The following is an 18331-nucleotide window of genomic DNA, read 5'->3' on the forward strand; positions in this document are numbered from 1 at the left end:
CTGTCCTTGCATCTCCTGGTGTGTTTTGATTTGTTCTGACATGGAGAGGGGTGGAGGATAGGGGTCATCATGACCTCTCCTCAACCAACCAGCTTTGCTGGCCAAGCACAACCCCTCTGCGGTACGAAAAAGGGAATACACACTCACACACACGTTTACACGCACATACACACTCACACTCACTCATAGTGAGGATAATACTAGTGGTTGTTTTGTGTTCAGTGTGGTTGCAGTGTAAAGTGTGATAATGTGATACTTTATAATCTGTTACTTTACTGCTGGGTGATATTACACAACCGCTCACATTAACTGCCTCACACACACACACACACACACTGTATTTACTGTCGCAAGCACACACACACATCTACTGACACAGAGACACACTCGTTGATTGCCTCACACACACACAGTATTAACTGATGCAAGCACACACACGATTTTTTACTGTCACAAGCACACACCATCTTCAGCTTGCTACCCATACAGAACTACATATCCCATACAGAACTACATATCCAAGCTCTGTGATGTGACTCTGCATGGGACAGGGCATCATGGGTAATGATGTTGTGAGCCTACCTTGCGGCTTGAACCACCGAGCGACAGTCTCACCTGTCTGTCATCACGTTACCATAGCGATGCTACCTAGTCATGTGGGAGGAAACTGGGCAAAAAAATTACAAACAAAAAAACACAACAAACGACAACATGAACTCTAACAGACTTTCACATGATCGCCCTTCTGTCTTGTAAAAGGAAACACAACAGCTAGCTCTGTGATGATGGTGATGGTGGTGACCTATGATTCTCCTGGGATATCATCATTTGGTGTTTTATACAGACATGGCTGTCCATATGTGTGTACTCAACTGTATCTCTACTGTCTATACTCTACTGCCGAGACAATGCTGTCCATGTATACATGTGGCCCCTTAATTATGACATCACTGAGCCTGGAGTTCATGTTCTTAACAAGGTATTAAAGAAACTTTAATTGACTTATAAACTGTCTGATCTTTGTTCCAGCTCTCTCCCTCTGTCTCTCCCTTAATACGAATACATATGTATTTATTACATACAAATTCCATATATTACACACAAAGGAAGCAAAAATGCACACACAGTGAAGTATAACATTATGTGTCATATGTCCATATGTGATCACATGTCCATGTTGAGTGTGATATGTTAAGAAGAACCTTCTCTCACACCACTGGGGAAGCTTCTTATATCCTATCACTCTATCATGCCATCCTCCTGTCATCCCTCCCTCCACCTCTCCCTCCTCCCTTGCTGCTGTTAGAGGAGGGGCACCAGGGAGTCTCTGGGTACAGCAGACAGTGAACTGACCTAAACCTGGAGGGAGGGAGGGAGGGAGGATAGGAAGGAGGGAGAAAAAGAGAGGGATGAAGGGAGTTACACAATTTATGGAAACTACTGACTATCTCAAAATATGAATCCTTAAAAAACAGACATACACACACGGACACACATAAACACACACTCAAGTACATATACACACACATACACACACTCATGCCTCATACCTGGTGGGGTCCTCGACCAATGAGAACCCTCCTCTCAAGTTAATGATGTTGGTCTGGCTGTTGGACAAGCTGTAGCTCAGAGTGACCTGAGGACACACACGCATGCATTCACACACATACACACACTTCATCAACCACCAAAGCCTGTGTGTGTGTGTGTGTGTGTGTACCTGCGTGTGTATCTGGGACACCAGTTCGAGGTTCTCCAGATGAGAGTGGAACAGCGGCGAGCGTGTAAGCCCCTCCCCTAGCAACGCCTCCACAATGTATCCAACGGTGCAGTCGTCTGGGAGACGGACCCGCTCGGCAGTCTCCAGGAAACGACCTCCGCTGGAGAGAGAGATGAAGGAGTGTGTACCTACCCCAGGAGTGTGTGTGTGGGTGTGTGTACCTAGCCCAGGAATGTGTGTGTGTGTGTACCTAGCCCAGGAGTGTGTGTGTGTGTGTACCTAGCCCAGGAGTGTGTGTGTGTGTGTGTGTACCTAGCCCAGGAGTGTGTGTGTGTGTGTGTGTGTACCTAGCCCAGGAGTGTGTGTGTGTGTGTGTGTACCTAGCCCAGGAGTGTGTGTGTGTGTGTGTGTACCTAGCCCAGGAGTGTGTGTGTGTGTGTACCTAGCCCAGGAGTGTGTGTGTGTGTGTACCTAGCCCAGGGTTTCATCTTCAAGGCGAGTCCTCGACTGAGACAGAACCCCGCCCCTCCCGTAGCAAACCAGAAACGCACTGTTCCCATTGGCCGGTCCGTCCTCCTGGAGGCTCCCATTGGCTGTGCCAGGCTCTCAGAGGCCTGTATTGGCATGTCGAGGCTGGGGCGTCCTATGTAGAGATGGTGGGCGTGGTTGTAGTGAGACAGCATGTCCACCAGGGGGCGTGTGTTCACGTAGTTGTCATCATCCACATGGCAGAACCACCTACACACACACATACACACACACACAAACACACACCCACACACAGGGTTAACACAATCTGTGTGGGTGAATAAATGTGTGTGTGTTTTCTGTGTGAGTGAGTACGTGTGTGTGTTTGTGTCATACTTGCGTCCGGAGAACAGGAAGTGGTCATACTCGGCGGCCATCTTGCAGGACAGCGCCTGCCGATTGTGGGCCGACGAACAATTGGTGTTGATCATGTGACTTCCTGTTGTGGGAGGGACCAATAACCAACAACCAATCATATCACACTATCACTATGGTAACATGATTTCCTTTCCAGACAGGAAGCAGGTTGGCGCGTCCAGGGTTGCCGTAGAAACACAACCTGCTTCCTGGAGTTATCTGACTTCCTGTCTTGGAGCAGGAACTTTTACTCAGACTCAACAGAATCAACTGCCAGCGTGTGTGTGTGTGTGTGTATGCATGTGTGTGTATATAGAATAAAACCAAATTCTGATTCTGATATGCATGCGTGGGTGTGTGTGTGTGTATTCGTACATGTGTGAGGGTGTGTGTGCTTGCGTGTGTGGGTGTGTGTGTGTGGGTGTGCGGGTATCGGGAGTAGAGAACTCACCCATTATTTTTCTGAGCTTCTCATCTTCTCCATCAGTAAATATGAATGTCTGAAAAGACACATACACACACACATATATATATATACACACACATACACAATGTTCACTTAAGTAAACTTCTCTCAACAGCAAAACAGCTGCACACTGAGTGTGCTGACAGAGGGAAAGAGGGGGGGAGGGGAGGGGGAGAGAGAGACAGAGACAGAGGGAGGGAGGGAGGGAGGGAGGGAGGGAGGGAGGGAGGGAGGGAGGGAGGGAGGGAGGGAGGGAGGGAGGGAGGGAGGGAGGGAGGGAGGGGTCTTTCTCTCCAGCTGTGAGTTCTTATCAGTCATGCCTCTCGACCTCCAGTAAGGAGTGAGTGTGTGATAGTTCAATGTGTGTATGATTGTGTGTGTGATTGTGTGTGTGTGTGTGTGTGTGTGTATGCTTGAGGAAGGACGTTACACACACACACCTACTTAGCCTACCTGGCACATGCTCCTGGAGATCCAGGTGTCCAGTAGCAAACCCAGTCTGCTCCAGTGGTTTTTTACCGTCGTCTTCACTGCGAGGAACACATCCTCCGCTAGGAGCTTCTCCACCATGCCCGGAGCAGGTCTCTCTCTCGCGGGTCTTGTCACCGCCCGTTTCTCCCGGTTCAGTTTGCCAAAGTATGCCGACAATACGTTCAGCTGCTCCGAATTTAACTTCGCGTCGCTGTCGGCTGACGAGTTGCTTCTCGTGTCCGAAATCCCGGTAGACATGGATTCTGATGCGGTGGCGTCACTCAAAGGCCTTCCTCGGATTCTAACGGACACAAAAAGCAGCAGCATCCCGAAACAGGTGACGGTAGCTCTCGTGGGAGCGGCGGCGCACAACCCCACGAAGTTGTTCAACATTCTAGACTCTGTAATAAAATGTAAACGAACGGCGATGCCATTAAAAAATTATGTGAGGAAAACTCCAATCAAACGCATCCCGCTGTCCTGTCTCAAATAAATGTTGACAAAACGGAGAGCGAACAGGCGCCTCTCCTCCTCCATCTCCCGTTACCGTGTCAGACGGATACCTCAGCACCGCCGAGGAGACAACCGGGGGCGTGACCGGCCTCTGTTCCAGCCACTCTCCGTTCTCAGGGCTCCCGTGCTGGGCGTGGCGTACAGCGGAGAGGCGCTATGGGTCAGCACTCACACTGGAGGATTAGTAAACAGAACATCTCCGCGTGATGCCCCCCAGAAAGCCGTTAAAATCCCTTTGAACCGTGTGATTGATACAGATATATACTTTTTTTTAACGTAATTTCACGTTTTTAATTAACAAGCCGCCTGTTGAGTGAGATTCTAAAATGTGAATATGTATGCAATAAGCTGCATACAACGTAGAAAGCCAGACAGCTGGAACCAAAACAAACGCTTTCTTTTAGAAGTGCCTCGAGCCTAACGGACACCTCGTCTTTCCGAGGTTTGTGTGAAAGGAGCATCACTTTAACCCAGTGGCAATTTTAGACCATTTTTAGGGGTGCTCAAGCACCCCTCAAATGTCATCTCAGCACCCCTAAAAATAATAATACAAAAATATTGTTTATTATCATTTGATGCTGGTAGTTCATGAAGAAAGGGACATCCTTAGTTTTTTCATTCATTCAATATTTTGCATAATAATACATAAATGTATTCATTTTTTATCAAGTGAAATTAGGGATTTATTTTAGCAAGGGGGTTTAGCACTTTGGCAAGGCACTGTATTCATGTCACATTCTCATTGGGGGCTGAGCACCCCTAAAGGTCTGATTCTAGAATCACCCCTGCTTTATTAACCGTAATTATGATTTACAATCATCATGTCTATAAAGGGAACAGACAGAAACTTTACTGAATACATAAGTATGTGTGTTGCATATTTAGACGGCAGGCAGGCAGCCTAACCCTGTGCCACACATGTTTGAGATTCCAGAACTAGTTGTTTACATTCTCATTAGGACAAGAGATGTTTTCACTTACAAATATCTGCACCATATAAAGAGTATTTTCTAGAGTCCGACCATATCCTCGAGAGACGCACGAGGCGGGAGGAAGTGTCTCGAGAAATGCCGTGGCAGTTCGTCGCACGTTCCGTTCCTTGGTGCGGAATTGTGGCGGCGGCTGAACAGATGTTGGCGCATGACGGCGGCTCGTGTGTAGTGCTGCCAGACTGCTGTCCACACACACACACATACCATACACACACACACACATACCATACACACACACACACATATACATAACACACACAAATACACGTTCATGTACGGTACATACACACACACATTATACACACATTATACTAACACACAGATCTGGAAGAGGTGGGATGTTTCCTCTAAAACAAAGGTCTGTTTGTCTTCTTCACATTCAGAGAACACACACACACACTTGTTCTCATGCACACGCACATTTACATTACATTTAGTCACACATGCTTTCTCTATTTATTTCTTTATTTCTCTCTCTCGCACACACACGCACACACACACACACACACACTCCCTGCTGAAGGTCTTGTCTCAGTTTCATCCTCTGTTTCACAGCAGAAATTCCCTCATTCCTCATCCTCTCGTCCCCCTCCTCCCTCCTCGCCTATTTACATCCCTCTACACTTCCTTCTACCTCCCCCACTCTCTCTCCTCCCCCTCCTCCCCCCCTTCCTGCAGCATCCATCAGTAGATAAGTAGGATTCAAATGATCAGAACTCCCATCAGTGTGAGTGTCTATGAGAGTGTGTGAGAGTGTGTGTGTGAGAGTGTGTGTATGAGAGTGTGTGAGTGTGTGTGTGTGAGTGTGTGTCTGCTACTACATGGGTCAGCATTTTTGTCACAAGGACAGAGAATTAGAAACAAATCCTTATACAGAAGAGAAAGGGAGAGTGAGAGAAAGATGGGGAGAGAGGGTGAGAAGGAGACAGGGCTGGATAGGGAGAGAGAGCTGGGAGGGAGAGAGCTGCGTGTGTGTGTACTCCAGTATCTTACAGTATCTTGGTTCCAGTCATGTGCTTTACATTACAGCTGGACACTGATGGAGACCAAATGTGAAAGCCCAGTTGAGTCTGTGTGTGTGTTGTGTGTGTGTGTGTGTGTGTGTGTGTGTGTGTGTGTGTGTGTGAGTGTGTGTGTGTGTGAGTGTGTGTGTGTGTGAGTCTGTGTGTGAGTGTTCCAACCCCAGGCGTAAGTCTAGACAGTGAAAAGAAAAATCTCTGATCACAAGATCCTTAGAACAACACAGCCACACTTCAAAGACTGTGTGTGTGTGTGCGCGTGTGTATGTGTGTGTACGTGTGTGTGGGGGGGTGACTGTCTGTGATGGGGTGTTGTGTGGTGAATGTGTGGGCACTTGTGGGTGTGGTGTGTGTGTGTGTGAGAGAGAGAGTGTGTGAGTGTGTGTGTGTTCTAAGAAGCTGCTAGTCTAAGAAGCTAGTCCAACACTTTCCACTGCAAACTGATAAGAACCTAACTCTGCTCATATATCACTTACACTACTTACAGTACTTATATGTCTGTGATTGTGTTTGAGTCTGTTTGTGTGTGTTTGAGACACCCCCCCCTCCTCTCCTCTCGTCCCCTCCCCTCTCCTCTTGTCCCCTCCCCTCTCCTCTCGTCGTCCCCTCCCCTCTCCTCCTCTCCTCTCCTCTCGTCCCCTCCCCTCTCCTCTCGTCCCCTCTCCTCTCGTCGTCCCCTCCTCTCCTCTCGTCCCCTCTCCTCCTCTCCTCTCGTCCCCTCTCCTCCTCTCCTCTCCTCTCCTCCCCTCCTCTCCTCTCGTCCCTCTCCTCCCCTCCTCTCCTCTCGTCCCTCTCCTCCTCTCCTCTCGTCCCCTCTCCTCCTCTCCTCTCCTCTCGTCCCCTCTCCTCCCTTCCTCTCCTCTCGTCCCCTCTCCTCCCCTCCTCTCCTCTCGTCCCCTCTCGTCCCCTCCACCGCTGCCTGCTGTAGAACCACTGGTGTACATAACATTCTAAAGAGTTATTCAACTGTAACCAGCAGGGGGGGACATCGTTTTGCAGTTCAGAGAGGAGATGACGAGAGAGAGGAGGAGGAGAGGGGGAGAGAGGAGGAGGAGAGGGTTAAGAGAGGAGGAGGAGAGGGCAAGAGAGGGAGGAGGAGAGGGCGAGAGAGGAGGAGAGAGGGGGAAGAGAGGAGGAGGAGAGGGCAAGAGAGGAGGAGGAGAGTGCGAGAGAGGAGGTGGAGAGGGGGAGAGAGGAGGAGGAGAGGGTAAGAGAGGAGGAGGAGAGGGTAAGAGAGGAGGAGGAGAGGGCGAGAGAGGAGGAGGAGAGGGCAAGAGAGGAGGAGGAGAGGCAAGAGAGGAGGAGGAGAGGGCGAGAGAGGAGGAGGAGAGGGCAAGAGAGGAGGAGGAGAGGCAAGAGAGGAGGAGGAGAGGGCGAGAGAGGAGGAGGAGAGGGCAAGAGAGGAGGAGGAGAGGGTAAGAGAGGAGGAGGAGAGGGGAGAGAGGAGGAGGAGAGGGCGAGAGAGGAGGAGGAGAGGGCAAGAGAGGAGGAGGAGAGGATAAGAGAGGAGGAGAGGCGAGAGAGGAGGAGGAAGAGGGCGAGAGAGGAGGAGCAGAGGCGAGAGAGGAGGAGGAGAGGGTAAGAGAGGAGGAGGAGAGGGGGAGAGAGGAGGAGGAGAGGGCGAGAGAGGAGGAGAGGGGGAGAGAGGAGGAGGAGAGGGCGAGAGAGGAGGAGAGGAGGAGAGAGGGGGAGAGAGGAGGAGGAGAGGGGGAGAGAGAGGAGAAAAGGAGAGGGGGAGAGAGGAGGATAGAGGGGGAGATAGGAGGAAGAGAGGGGGAGAGAGGAGGAGAGGAGGAGAGAGGAGAAGAGGAGAGGGGGAGAGAGGAGGAGAGGGCGAGAGAGGAGGAAGAGGAGAGGAGGAGAGAGGGGGAGGAGAGGAGGAGGAGAGAGGGAGAGAGGAGGAGAGAGGAGGAGGGGGAGAGGAGGAGGAGGAGAGAGGGAGAAGAGGAGGAGAGAGGAGGAGAGGGGGGAGAGGAGGAGGAGGGGGAGAGGAGGAGGAGAGGAGGAGGAGAGGGGTAGAGAGGAGAAAGAGAGGGAGAGAGGAGAAGAGGAGAGAGGAGGAGAGGGGGAGAGAAGAGGAGGAGAGAAGAGGAGGAGAGAAGAGAGGAGGGGGGGGATAGAGGAGGAAGAGGAGGAGAGGAGGAGGGAGAGGGGGAGAGAGGAGGAAGAGAGGGGGAGAGAAGAGGAGGAGGGAAGAGGAGGAGAGGGGGAGAGAGGAGGAAGAGAGGGGAGAGAAGAGGAGGAGAGAAGAGGAGGAGAGGGGGAGAGAGGAGGAGGAGAGGGCAAGAGAGGAGGAGGAAGAGGATAAGAGAGGAGGAGGAGAGGGCGAGAGAGGAGGAGGAGAGGGCGAGAGAGGAGGAGGAGAGGGCGAGAGAGGAGGAGGAGAGGGTAAGAGAGGAGGAGGGGAAGAGGGGGAGAGAGAGGAGGAGGAGGGCGAGAGGAGGAGAGGGGGAGAGAGGAGGAGGAGAGGGCGAGAGAGGAGGAGAGGAGGAGAGAGGGGGAGAGAGGAGGAGGAGAGGGGAGAGAGGAGGAAAAGGAGAGGGGGAGAGAGGAGGATAGAGGGGGAGATAGGAGGAAGAGAGGGGGAGAGAGGAGGAGAGGAGGAGAGAGGAGAAGAGGAGAGGGGGAGAGAGGAGGAGAGGGCGAGAGAGGAGGAAGAGGAGAGGAGGAGAGAGGGGGAGGAGAGGAGGAGAGAGGAGGAGGAGAGGGGGAGAGGAGGAGGAGGAGAGAGGGAGAGAGGAGGAGAGAGGAGGAGAGGGGGAAGGAGGAGGAGAGGAGGAGGAGAGGGGTAGAGAGGAGAAAGAGAGGGAGAGAGAAGAGGAGAGAGGAGGAGAGGGGGAGAGAAGAGGAGGAGAGAAGAGGAGGAGAGGGGGATAGAGGAGGAAGAGGAGGAGAGGAGGAGGAGAGGGGGAGAGAGGAGGAAGAGAGGGGAGAGAAGAGGAGGAGGGAAGAGGAGGAGAGGGGGAGAGAGGAGGAAGAGAGGGGGAGAGAAGAGGAGAGAGAAGAGGAGGAGAGGGGGAGAGAGGAGGAGGAGAGGAATATGCTGATACAATTGTGAAGCTAATCTGTCATGATGTCAGTTAAACTGTAATCATGGTGGACACAGAACAGCATGAATCCTCCATCAGCTCTGTGAATAAGGAAATAGGGACATCAATATGCACACACACACCACACACACACACCACACACAGACACACAATGACACTGTCTCAGTTAATTTAAAAAGAGCATTCAAGTATTCTCTACTCACATGTTTAACAGAAGAGCTGAAACTCTACATTGCAGTACTGACACAAACACACACACAAATAGTTATAAGACTCATTCTCTATGTCTCTCACTCTCTCTCTCTCTATCCCTCTCTCTCTCTATGTGTGTGTCTCTCTCTCTCTCTCATCTCTCTCTCTCCTCAGACAGACAGCAGAGGAGACACTGTCAAACATTTATGATGTTAGAGAGAGATGGGGAGGAAGGGTGAGGATGGGTGAGGCTTCTTACAGTCATACAGAGACCAGTGTGACACACACACACACACACACACACACACACACACTGTAAAAAGTGAAATGTTCTTCTGCTTCGATACACTGTCTGTTAGTCTGTCTACCTGCCAGCCTGTCTGCCTGCCTGCCTGTCTGTCTGTCTGTCTGTTTTAGGATTAGGAGAATGGGAGGAGAGGAGAGGAGGCGTGGAGGAGAGGAGAGGAGGAAAAGATTAGTGTGGAAAAAATGAAAATGAAAAGGCTAGAGACAAGCTGAGGAGAAAGAGAGAAAGAGAGAGAAAGAGGGAGGAGAGCACAGGAGAGATAGGGGAGGAGAGAGACTGCGAGAGAAGATATAGAGACAGAGAGTGAGTGAGTGAGTGAGAGAGAGAGAGAGAGAGAGAGAGAGAGAGAGGGAGAGAGAGAGAGAGGAGAGAGAGAGAGAGAGAGAGAGAGAGAGAGAGAGAGAGAGAGAGAGAGAGAGAGAGCAGGACAGACGCACAAGCACGGAGAAAGAACAGGACGGATGGAGAGAGAACAGGACTGATGGCGTGAGGATGAAAACTACTTTCAGAAAAAGAAAAAAAAAAGCCAGGCCACTTGGAGTAAATGGCTCTGGTCACCGGGTAATTGATCAGCTACATAATTAGAGTGAAAGGTCTCGGTATCGATCTTCGACGTAATGTGTTCTCTGATTTGCTCTGGCGCAATCTAGCCTATTCAACTGGCAAGAGCAGCGCGTTCTGACTCCGCGTGATACTGAGCGGCGGAACTTTCTCTCCCACCGGGATATTAGTTTAGAGGATAAGTGGGTTAATGTGGTCTCACCTGGTCTTTATTGATTACCCTGCCGTCTGCAACGGGATATTCTGCCCGGTCTCTTGCGCATCGCACTCCATCACCGATTATCGATCATCACTTCCACTGACGTGGAGCTCGAGGTTCGATATCCAGATCCCGTGGACCGGAGTTTGTTCTCATCTTCACCTGCTGCTCTCCGGGAGTAGGACCGTACAGTAGCTCTTCTGCGTGGGAAACATCCCGGATTCAGGCTACGGGTTAGAATGTACCCTTAGGACTTCAGGTTTGTTTGTCCTCCCTGAAGGACTGATTTGACACGGAAGAATGAAGGGGTGATAGCTGGTCGAGAAGCCTTTTAACGGTGACGCGGGTGCGCGTTGGCGCGCTAGAGTCTAGGGGTTGCACCACATGCTACTAGTTGAGGTCTGGACACAGGGTGCGCAGGGCAAACGAAACATCTTTTACATGACTGAGGAGGACCGGGAGCGGGGACTTCTTTTGGTTCTTTGACCGGGAGGATTACTGGAAATATGCAGCTGTAGCGTCTAGTGCTTCCCGCTGCTGCAGTCCTCGAGGGACTGTGTCTGTTCCCGCATCATCTTCTCTCACCGTCACTGGCACGAGAGGTTAGAACTGCATTTCATCAACGGTCAGTTATGCTTAAGGAAAATAATATATTCTGTAATCTCTGCAAAGAAAGAAAGAAACATAAATTTTCTTGTACACCTTTCAGAGATTAAACAGCCCAGCATTTTCTCCCGCTTTTACTTGGGGCTAGCGGGCGGATGTGCTGACGCTAGAAACAACTTAACATAATGAACATGGAGCCGGGGGCTCGTGCCTCCCACCCCTCCCGCGGGTGCGTGCCATCCTCAACCTTTACGCTTCAAAAAGGCCAGATGGTCTTTCCCACACATATACCGTGTCTGCTGTGTCGCAACACCACATAGTCAAATCCTCAACGTATTTACCGAAAACACTGGTTTTAATAACGGTATGTGACATCGTTCACTTAGACACCGCACAGTCTTATACTCTGGTTTTAAAGTCCTTCTCCGCCGACACGAGGAGACATTAAGAAGTAAGAACGGGAAAAGGTGATTTCTCTGTTTCTCTCTGTTCCAACTCTGGAACATATTTTCCCTTTTTCTATTTGTGGCTTTTGGCCTTCATTGTTCTTAGAGGAGAGGAAGATGGAGAGAGGGAGAGAAGGAGAGAAGACAGGGTGAGAGAAGGAGGGGTGAGAGAGATGGAGAAGGAAGGAGGATGAGATGGGGAGAGGAAGGGAAGGAGAAAGGGACAGAGGGCAGAATAGAGGAGAGGGAAGGAGAGAGGGAGAGAGAGAGGGAGGGAGAGAGGGAGCGAGGGAGAGAGAGAGAGGGGAGGTGTCTGCAGTAATGCTTCTCTCTGTCCACAGTTTACCTGGAGCCTGAAGGTGGGAGAGTGAGAGAGAGAGATAGAGAGAAAAGACATAACCTCTGACAACAAAGAGAGAGTGGCCCTCCCTTGGGGATGTGGAGGTGTATTAGTGGCTCGTCTCAGATCAGTGACCTCTTCCTGCCAACAGCCTCCCTAAATCTACCTCTCCACCCTCCCTCCCTCCCTCCCTCCCTGATACAGCAGCTGTTCCTATCAGAGCCTGGACCTGAGGAACCTCACCTGGAAGCTGAAGGTTCTACAGGAGAACCGGATCTGAGGAACCGGATCTTCCAGATGATTGGCTGTGGACCAGGAAGACAAAACAGGGTCACTATAGTTACCACTCACCCTTCATAGAGGAGGTGATGACATCATGGCCGTCAGCTCAGAATTCTAGCTTGGATGATTAACTGGAACTTTCTGGGAGTATTCTTTGGTCTACTTCATCTACTTAATGTAAGTAAATCTAGATGCACAGAGCTGGACTGGAGACTGATCAACACTTACTGCCCGATGACACCACCTGTATCCGGACCATTCAGGTAACAGCATGAAAGTGGACCCACCCAGTTCCTCTCCTTTGCTCCTCCTCCTCCTTCAGAATGTTACCATGGACTACCAAAGAGGAGGAGCCAATCTCAGCTTCAGTCCCCCTGACCTCCCACCGTCTCACCCCTCTCTCTCCCCCTCCTCCTCTGCCCTCTCTTTCCTCCCCTCCTCCTCTCCTTATTCCCTTCCCCCCTCTTCCTCCCCCTCCCTCCCTCTCCCCTCCCCCCCCTCTGACCTGGAGAACCTTCTCCTCTGGACGGTGAGGGAGCCTACCACCGTGGCTCTCTCCGTCATGTACTCCCTCTCCTTCTCGCTCGGCATCGTGGGTAATGCCATGTCCCTGCGCGTGCTGACGGGTCGTCGTGGCAACAGCCGTCTGGCGGGCGCCAGCGCCACGCGGCTCCTCCTGGTGAACCTGGCCGTGTGCGACCTGGCCGTGGTCCTCGTCTGCATGCCCGTCACCCTGGGTAACCAGATCTACGCCCAGTGGGTGTACGGAGACTTCCTGTGCCGGGCGGTGCCGTTCACCCAGGCGGTGTCGGTCTCCGCCAGCGTGCTCACGCTCACGGTCACCAGCATCAACCGCTACGTCAGTGTCCGCTCGCCGCTCCGCGCCCGCACCCTCTTCACCCGGCGCCGTATCATTGCCATGGTGGGCGTGGTGTGGGCGGTGTCCTGGACCATCTGCTCCCCGCTGGCGGTGCTGGCGCGGAGGGAGGAGGTGGCGCTGGGCTCCCTGGTGCTGGTGGTGTGTCAGGAGGCATGGCCGGGCCCCAGGCTGAAGCAGGGCTACAACGTGCTGCTGTTCCTGGCTCTCTACTGCCTCCCCGTCTCCTTCAACCTGGCCATCGGCTTCCTGACCGTCCGCAGGCTGGGGGGCGGGGGGCACGGGGGGCCCTTCTCAGAGCTGGACCCCCGTAGCCGGGCCCTCCACTGTGCTCGTCTGCGGGCGCGGAGGCGGATCGCCCGGGTGGTGGTGGCGCTGGTGCTGCTGTTCGCCATCTCGTGGCTGCCCCTGTACCTGGCCGACCTCTGGATCGACCGCGAGCGCCAGCGGCCTCCATCTTGGCTCCTGCAGAGTCGTCCTTTCGCCCAGTGGCTGGGCCTCACCAACTCCTCTCTCAACCCACTCTGCTACTGCTTCCTGGGCGACATCTACCGCTCCGCACGGCTCCTGCGCTCGCGATACCGGCAACAACGCCTGGCTCGGCTCTGCTGTGGCCCCGGCCAAGGGAAGGAGGAGGAGGGTTGTAGCGACGACGCTGTTGCCGTGGATACGGTTCCGGTGAAGAGCCGGGACGACGCGGAAACCGTGGTAACGAGCCGTCCCAGAATGCTCCGCGGATTTGGGGGGCGGGGCGCGGGAGCGGAAGGGGCGGGGAAAGAGGAATGCAAGATGGCTGACGGAGAGAGCTCTGATCACAGCAACTCTGATTGGTTCAGCCAGAGTCTATGTGAGAGCTCCCTATTGGCCAGCCAGCCAGAAACGCCCCTCACCCCATCTTCACTGTCTGTCTCTGGGGACTGTGGACAGGAGGGGGAGAGGGGCGGGGCCCTGCCTTTAACGAGACGATCTGGGGCCCACAAAGAGGACACTTCTCCTTTAAGAACAGGAAATGACCCGTTAACTTCCAGGAGGTACTCTGGAGAACGCATTGTCCCTTTAAGACCAGGCTCAGGGGAGAGAGGCACACTCCCTTTAAGAGAACATTATGCAGAAAAAAATATATGACATTGTCCCTTTAAAACCAGACCGAGATAGAGATGACATCAGAGAGCAGATGCACCTGTAGTGGCTTGGGGAGGTTATCTGATTGGTCGAGGGGTAGACTGCAATCTATGCTGTGACTGGACAATGGATTATCCACAGCACTAGGAACAGCAAACCCTCACACCAACTGTGTGGCCTCATCAGAGTGGATTTGTGGAGGACAGGGCCATTTAATGTAACAGATAAACACTATGCACACACACACACACACACACACTATGCACACACACACACACTATGCACACACACACACACACACTATGCACACACACACACACTATGCAGACACACACACACACTATGCAGACACACACACACACTATGCAGACACACACACACACACACTATGCACACACACACATACACTATGCAGACCCACACACACACTATGCAGACACACACACACACTATGCAGACACACACACACACTATGCAGACACACACATACACTATGCAGACCCACACACACATACACTATGCAGACACACACATACACTATGCAGACCCACACACACTATGCAGACACACACACAAACAGACAGACACTATGCAGACACACACACAAACAGACAGACACTATGCACACACACACACAAACAGACAGACACTATGCACACACACACACAAACAGACAGACACTATGCACACACACACACAAACAGACAGACACTATGCACACACACACACAAACAGACAGACACTATGCACACACACACACACACAAACAGACAGACACTATGCACACACACACACAAACAGACAGACACTATGCACACACACACACAAACAGACAGACACTATGCACACACACACACAAACAGACAGACACTATGCACACACACACACAAACAGACAGACACTATGCACACACACACACAAACAGACAGACACTATGCACACACACACACACACACACACACTATGCAGACACACACATACACTATGCAGACCCACACACACACACACACTATGCTGACACAAACACACACTATGCAGACACACACACAAACAGACAGACACTATGCACACACACACACAAACAGACAGACACTATGCACACACACACACAAACAGACAGACACTATGCACACACACACACACAGACAGACACTATGCACACACACACCTGTGGAGATCAGAGGAAATAAAAGTGCGGTTGGACTTGTGGTTGAAGTGTGTCTGAAGCAGACAAAATCAGGATCAGCATGTTTACACACATCTATCTCCCCTCCCACACAGATGATACACTGGGGATGGTCACTGTGGTTATGTTGGTGTCTTATAAAGAAGAGTCCATTAAAGAGTTGTTGTACTTCATTATTTATCAAATTTTAAATATTCATGCATACATTTATATAACTAACCAAATATGGGCATTGTCAGAAGTTGTCAGGCTCATTTCCACGGTAACCTTCCTGATTGTGCCAGAGGTCGCCTCTTATTGGCTCCCTGGCACGCATGGCGAGTGGGTAAACAGCAGCAATGCAAGATGACACACACACTCGCGCACACTCACACACGCACACACACACATTCATACTTGGGGGCATTTGTTGTGATGCTTGTGGCATAAATATTACATACCAATTAATGTTGGAGAGGTCAACAACCACTCTCCTCTCTCTCTGTGTGTCTGGTATGTATGTGTATGTGTGTCTGGTGTGTGTGTGTTTGTACGAAGATGGAAGACCTGGGCTTGTGTTGGCATGACTACAAGCCTCAGAAACTGCATGAAAAGGTTTAAAAGTAACACACACACTAACACACTTCCACATACCCAACAACACACACTCACACACCCACTCAACAACACACCCACTCAGAAACAGGTACTATTGATTTCCAAACAAGGTTACAGGCAGGAAGAACCACAGGCCAACAAAGGTCAGGATCAACCAATCAGATCACAGAGCCCACCCTCACAGCCAATCAGCTCACACACTCACCACACACACACTTGGAAACGCACACATGCAAAATGGACACAGATCACACATATTTTTGGCATCCCCATTAGGGTCTTGGTAGATATCAGAGACAACTCCACACTAACACGCACACACACACGCACCCTGTCCAGAAGGATTGTCGGGTTGTATTACCCAGAGAGGGTGTGAGTGTCTGACTCGCCTATTCACTGCGTGAGATCTGACCAATCGAATCAGACTATTTACAACGGCCAAAGGGTCACATCTCATTTAATCACATAGGAAAATAAACAAGCCGCCAGCGAAATGTCACTGACTCCCACACACACACACGCACACACACTCGTACCTTTCTGTGAATGGAACATGTGATGGTTTCAACCTGGGAGCAATGACAAACCATTACACAAACACACATTAACAGACACACACTCTCACAGAGACACACACAACATACTCAAGAGGAGAGTGGGGGAGGGGAGGAGAGAAGAACGGAGGAGAGGAAAAGAGGAGAGAAGGGAGTTCATCTGGTCAGAGAGATAAGAGAGAGAGAAGGAGGGAGGAGGAACAGACTGATATGCAGTGACTGCAGACCCAGGGGAAGCCTGGAGCATTGCTCTGAGTTTGAACACACACAAACACACTCACACATGCACACACACTCACACACTCACACACACCTCTAAACTATGCTGCAGTACTACCTGTCAGTCAGAGCAGTTTAGAATGCATATGATTAGAGCACCATAAGGTGAAGTAGAGTAAAGTAGACAAGTAATTATGTACTGCTCTACTTGCCACCTCGTATCTGTTTCCTGCACTGTTCCACTCCTCTCAGCCCACCCTCCCGTCTCCTCCACTTCCCTGGTGTCATCACACCTTGTTCCCTTCATACCTGCTGAGAAGCTCTCTCTCTTGCTCTCTACCTCCCTCTCTCTACCTCCCTCTGTCTACCTCCCTCTCTCTACCTCCCTTTCTACCTCCCTTTCTCCCTATCTACCTCCCTCTCTCTACCTCCCTCCCTCTCTCATCTCCCTGGCTCTGTACCATATACCCTGTATCTTTAACCCTGACAATACAGTCGGATCTAAGGTTGAGTAAAGAACAAAAGAGAAGACCAGATTAGAGAAGCATAAGTCAGTCGAGTGGAGTGGTCACACACACAATTCAATTTCACCATATTTCCAGTCCAGATAGAAACAACAGACTGCAGAACATCTTTAAACCAATTATAAGCTGCTCTATTTGATGAGCTGGCCTGGTGTGTGTGTGTGTGTGTGTGTGGTTTTTACCTTTAAAGAGAACAGCTGGAGAGGATGTGGTTCTATACTTCTGATCCACCTGTGAACGCACACACACACACAGACACACACTACCTCTCAGTGATAGTAAAGTGTTTATGGATGATCATTTATTATCAGCATCACCAGCTGGATGTCAGGACGATGCAGGTCACACAGAACCCAGCAGAACCCAGCAGAACCCAACAGAACCCAGCAGAACCAAGCAGAACCCAGCACAACCCAACAGAACCCAGCAGAACCCAGCACAACCCAACAGAACCCAACAGAACCCAGCAGAACCCAACAGAACCCAGCAGAACCCAGCATGACCCAGCAGAACCCAACAGAACCCAGCATGACCCAGCAGAACCCAACAGAACCTAACAGAACCCAAAAGAACCCAGCATGACCCAGCAGAAGCCAGCATGACCCAGCAGAACCCCAGACTTTCCTGGGGGATTTTGGGGCCTAGATGAGCCAGGCGGCTCCCCTGTCCCTGTGTGTGTCTGTGTGTGTGTGTGTGTGCATGTCTGTGTGTGTGTGCATGTCTGTGTGTGTGCGTGTGCATGTCTGTGTGTGTGTCTCTGTGTGTAATGATATTACAGATCAGAACAGTACATATGATATTTGTGTTCATGAGCTACAGATCCTTCGATTATCTATACAGAAGAGAGAGAGAGGAGAAGATAAAGAGAGGGAGAGAGGGAGGGAGAGGTGGATGATGAGTTCTAGTTCAATACCAGGATGTTGCAATGCTAGTAAATCTCCTGTGATTTATCACTTCCAGTCTGTGATACAGACTGTTAGTTTAAACACATGCTCACACGTACAATTTCACACGCACACATGCTCATATAACGACCCTTAAAGACGTTGTAACCACATCCCTAAACCCCCTAGAAATTACAGTTGAAGTTTTGGTGACCAAGAAATATCAATGTTAGTTCATTAAAGAACAGTGAAGTGAAGAGGTGCTATAAACATCTTCCCCTCCTCTTCACACTAAACACTGATAAGACCATCTCCAATT

The 18331-nt window shown here is 51.0% G+C and overlaps 2 protein-coding genes across 2 annotated transcripts; one reads left to right on the forward strand and one right to left on the reverse strand.

Annotated features, from left to right (window-relative positions):
- Nucleotides 1–1247: 1247 nt before the first annotated feature.
- Nucleotides 1248–3800, reverse strand: LOC136965005 (beta-1,3-N-acetylglucosaminyltransferase lunatic fringe-like). Its single transcript, XM_067258980.1, has 7 exons — nucleotides 3525–3800; nucleotides 3057–3105; nucleotides 2585–2687; nucleotides 2192–2458; nucleotides 1721–1880; nucleotides 1551–1636; nucleotides 1248–1359 (listed from the first exon to the last, which is right to left on the reverse strand). Exons 1-7 carry the CDS (start codon nucleotides 3798–3800, stop codon nucleotides 1248–1250), a joined length of 1053 nt encoding a protein of 350 aa, XP_067115081.1.
- On the forward strand, nucleotides 3799–17710 carry zmp:0000001069 (neuropeptide FF receptor 1). Its single transcript, XM_067258981.1, has 4 exons — nucleotides 3799–3923; nucleotides 4098–4215; nucleotides 12561–13957; nucleotides 17440–17710. Exons 1-4 carry the CDS (start codon nucleotides 3799–3801, stop codon nucleotides 17708–17710), a joined length of 1911 nt encoding a protein of 636 aa, XP_067115082.1.
- Nucleotides 17711–18331: the final 621 nt, after the last annotated feature.

Source organism: Osmerus mordax, chromosome 21, assembly GCF_038355195.1.
Source record: "Osmerus mordax isolate fOsmMor3 chromosome 21, fOsmMor3.pri, whole genome shotgun sequence".
In the NCBI taxonomy this organism is placed as follows: Eukaryota; Metazoa; Chordata; class Actinopteri; order Osmeriformes; family Osmeridae; genus Osmerus; species Osmerus mordax.

What these genes read in the sequence shown, in the direction of transcription:
- zmp:0000001069 (XM_067258981.1), top strand. Translation starts at nt 3,799, where the DNA reads ATGGATTCTGATGCGGTGGCGTCACTCAAAGGCCTTCCTCGGATTCTA. An exon ending in GCGGCGCACAACCCCACGAA is followed by an intron (nt 3,924 to 4,097) that starts GTTGTTCAACAT and finishes TTACCGTGTCAG; the next exon opens with ACGGATACCTCAGCACCGCC. An exon ending in GACCCGTTAACTTCCAGGAG is followed by an intron (nt 13,958 to 17,439) that starts GTACTCTGGAGA and finishes ATTTATTATCAG; the next exon opens with CATCACCAGCTGGATGTCAG.
- LOC136965005 (XM_067258980.1), bottom strand. Translation starts at nt 3,800, where the DNA reads ATGTCTACCGGGATTTCGGACACGAGAAGCAACTCGTCAGCCGACAGC. An exon ending in TCTCCAGGAGCATGTGCCAG is followed by an intron (nt 3,106 to 3,524) that starts GTAGGCTAAGTA and finishes GTGTCTTTTCAG; the next exon opens with ACATTCATATTTACTGATGG. An exon ending in AAGATGAAACCCTGGGCTAG is followed by an intron (nt 1,881 to 2,191) that starts GTACACACACAC and finishes CTCTCTCTCCAG; the next exon opens with CGGAGGTCGTTTCCTGGAGA.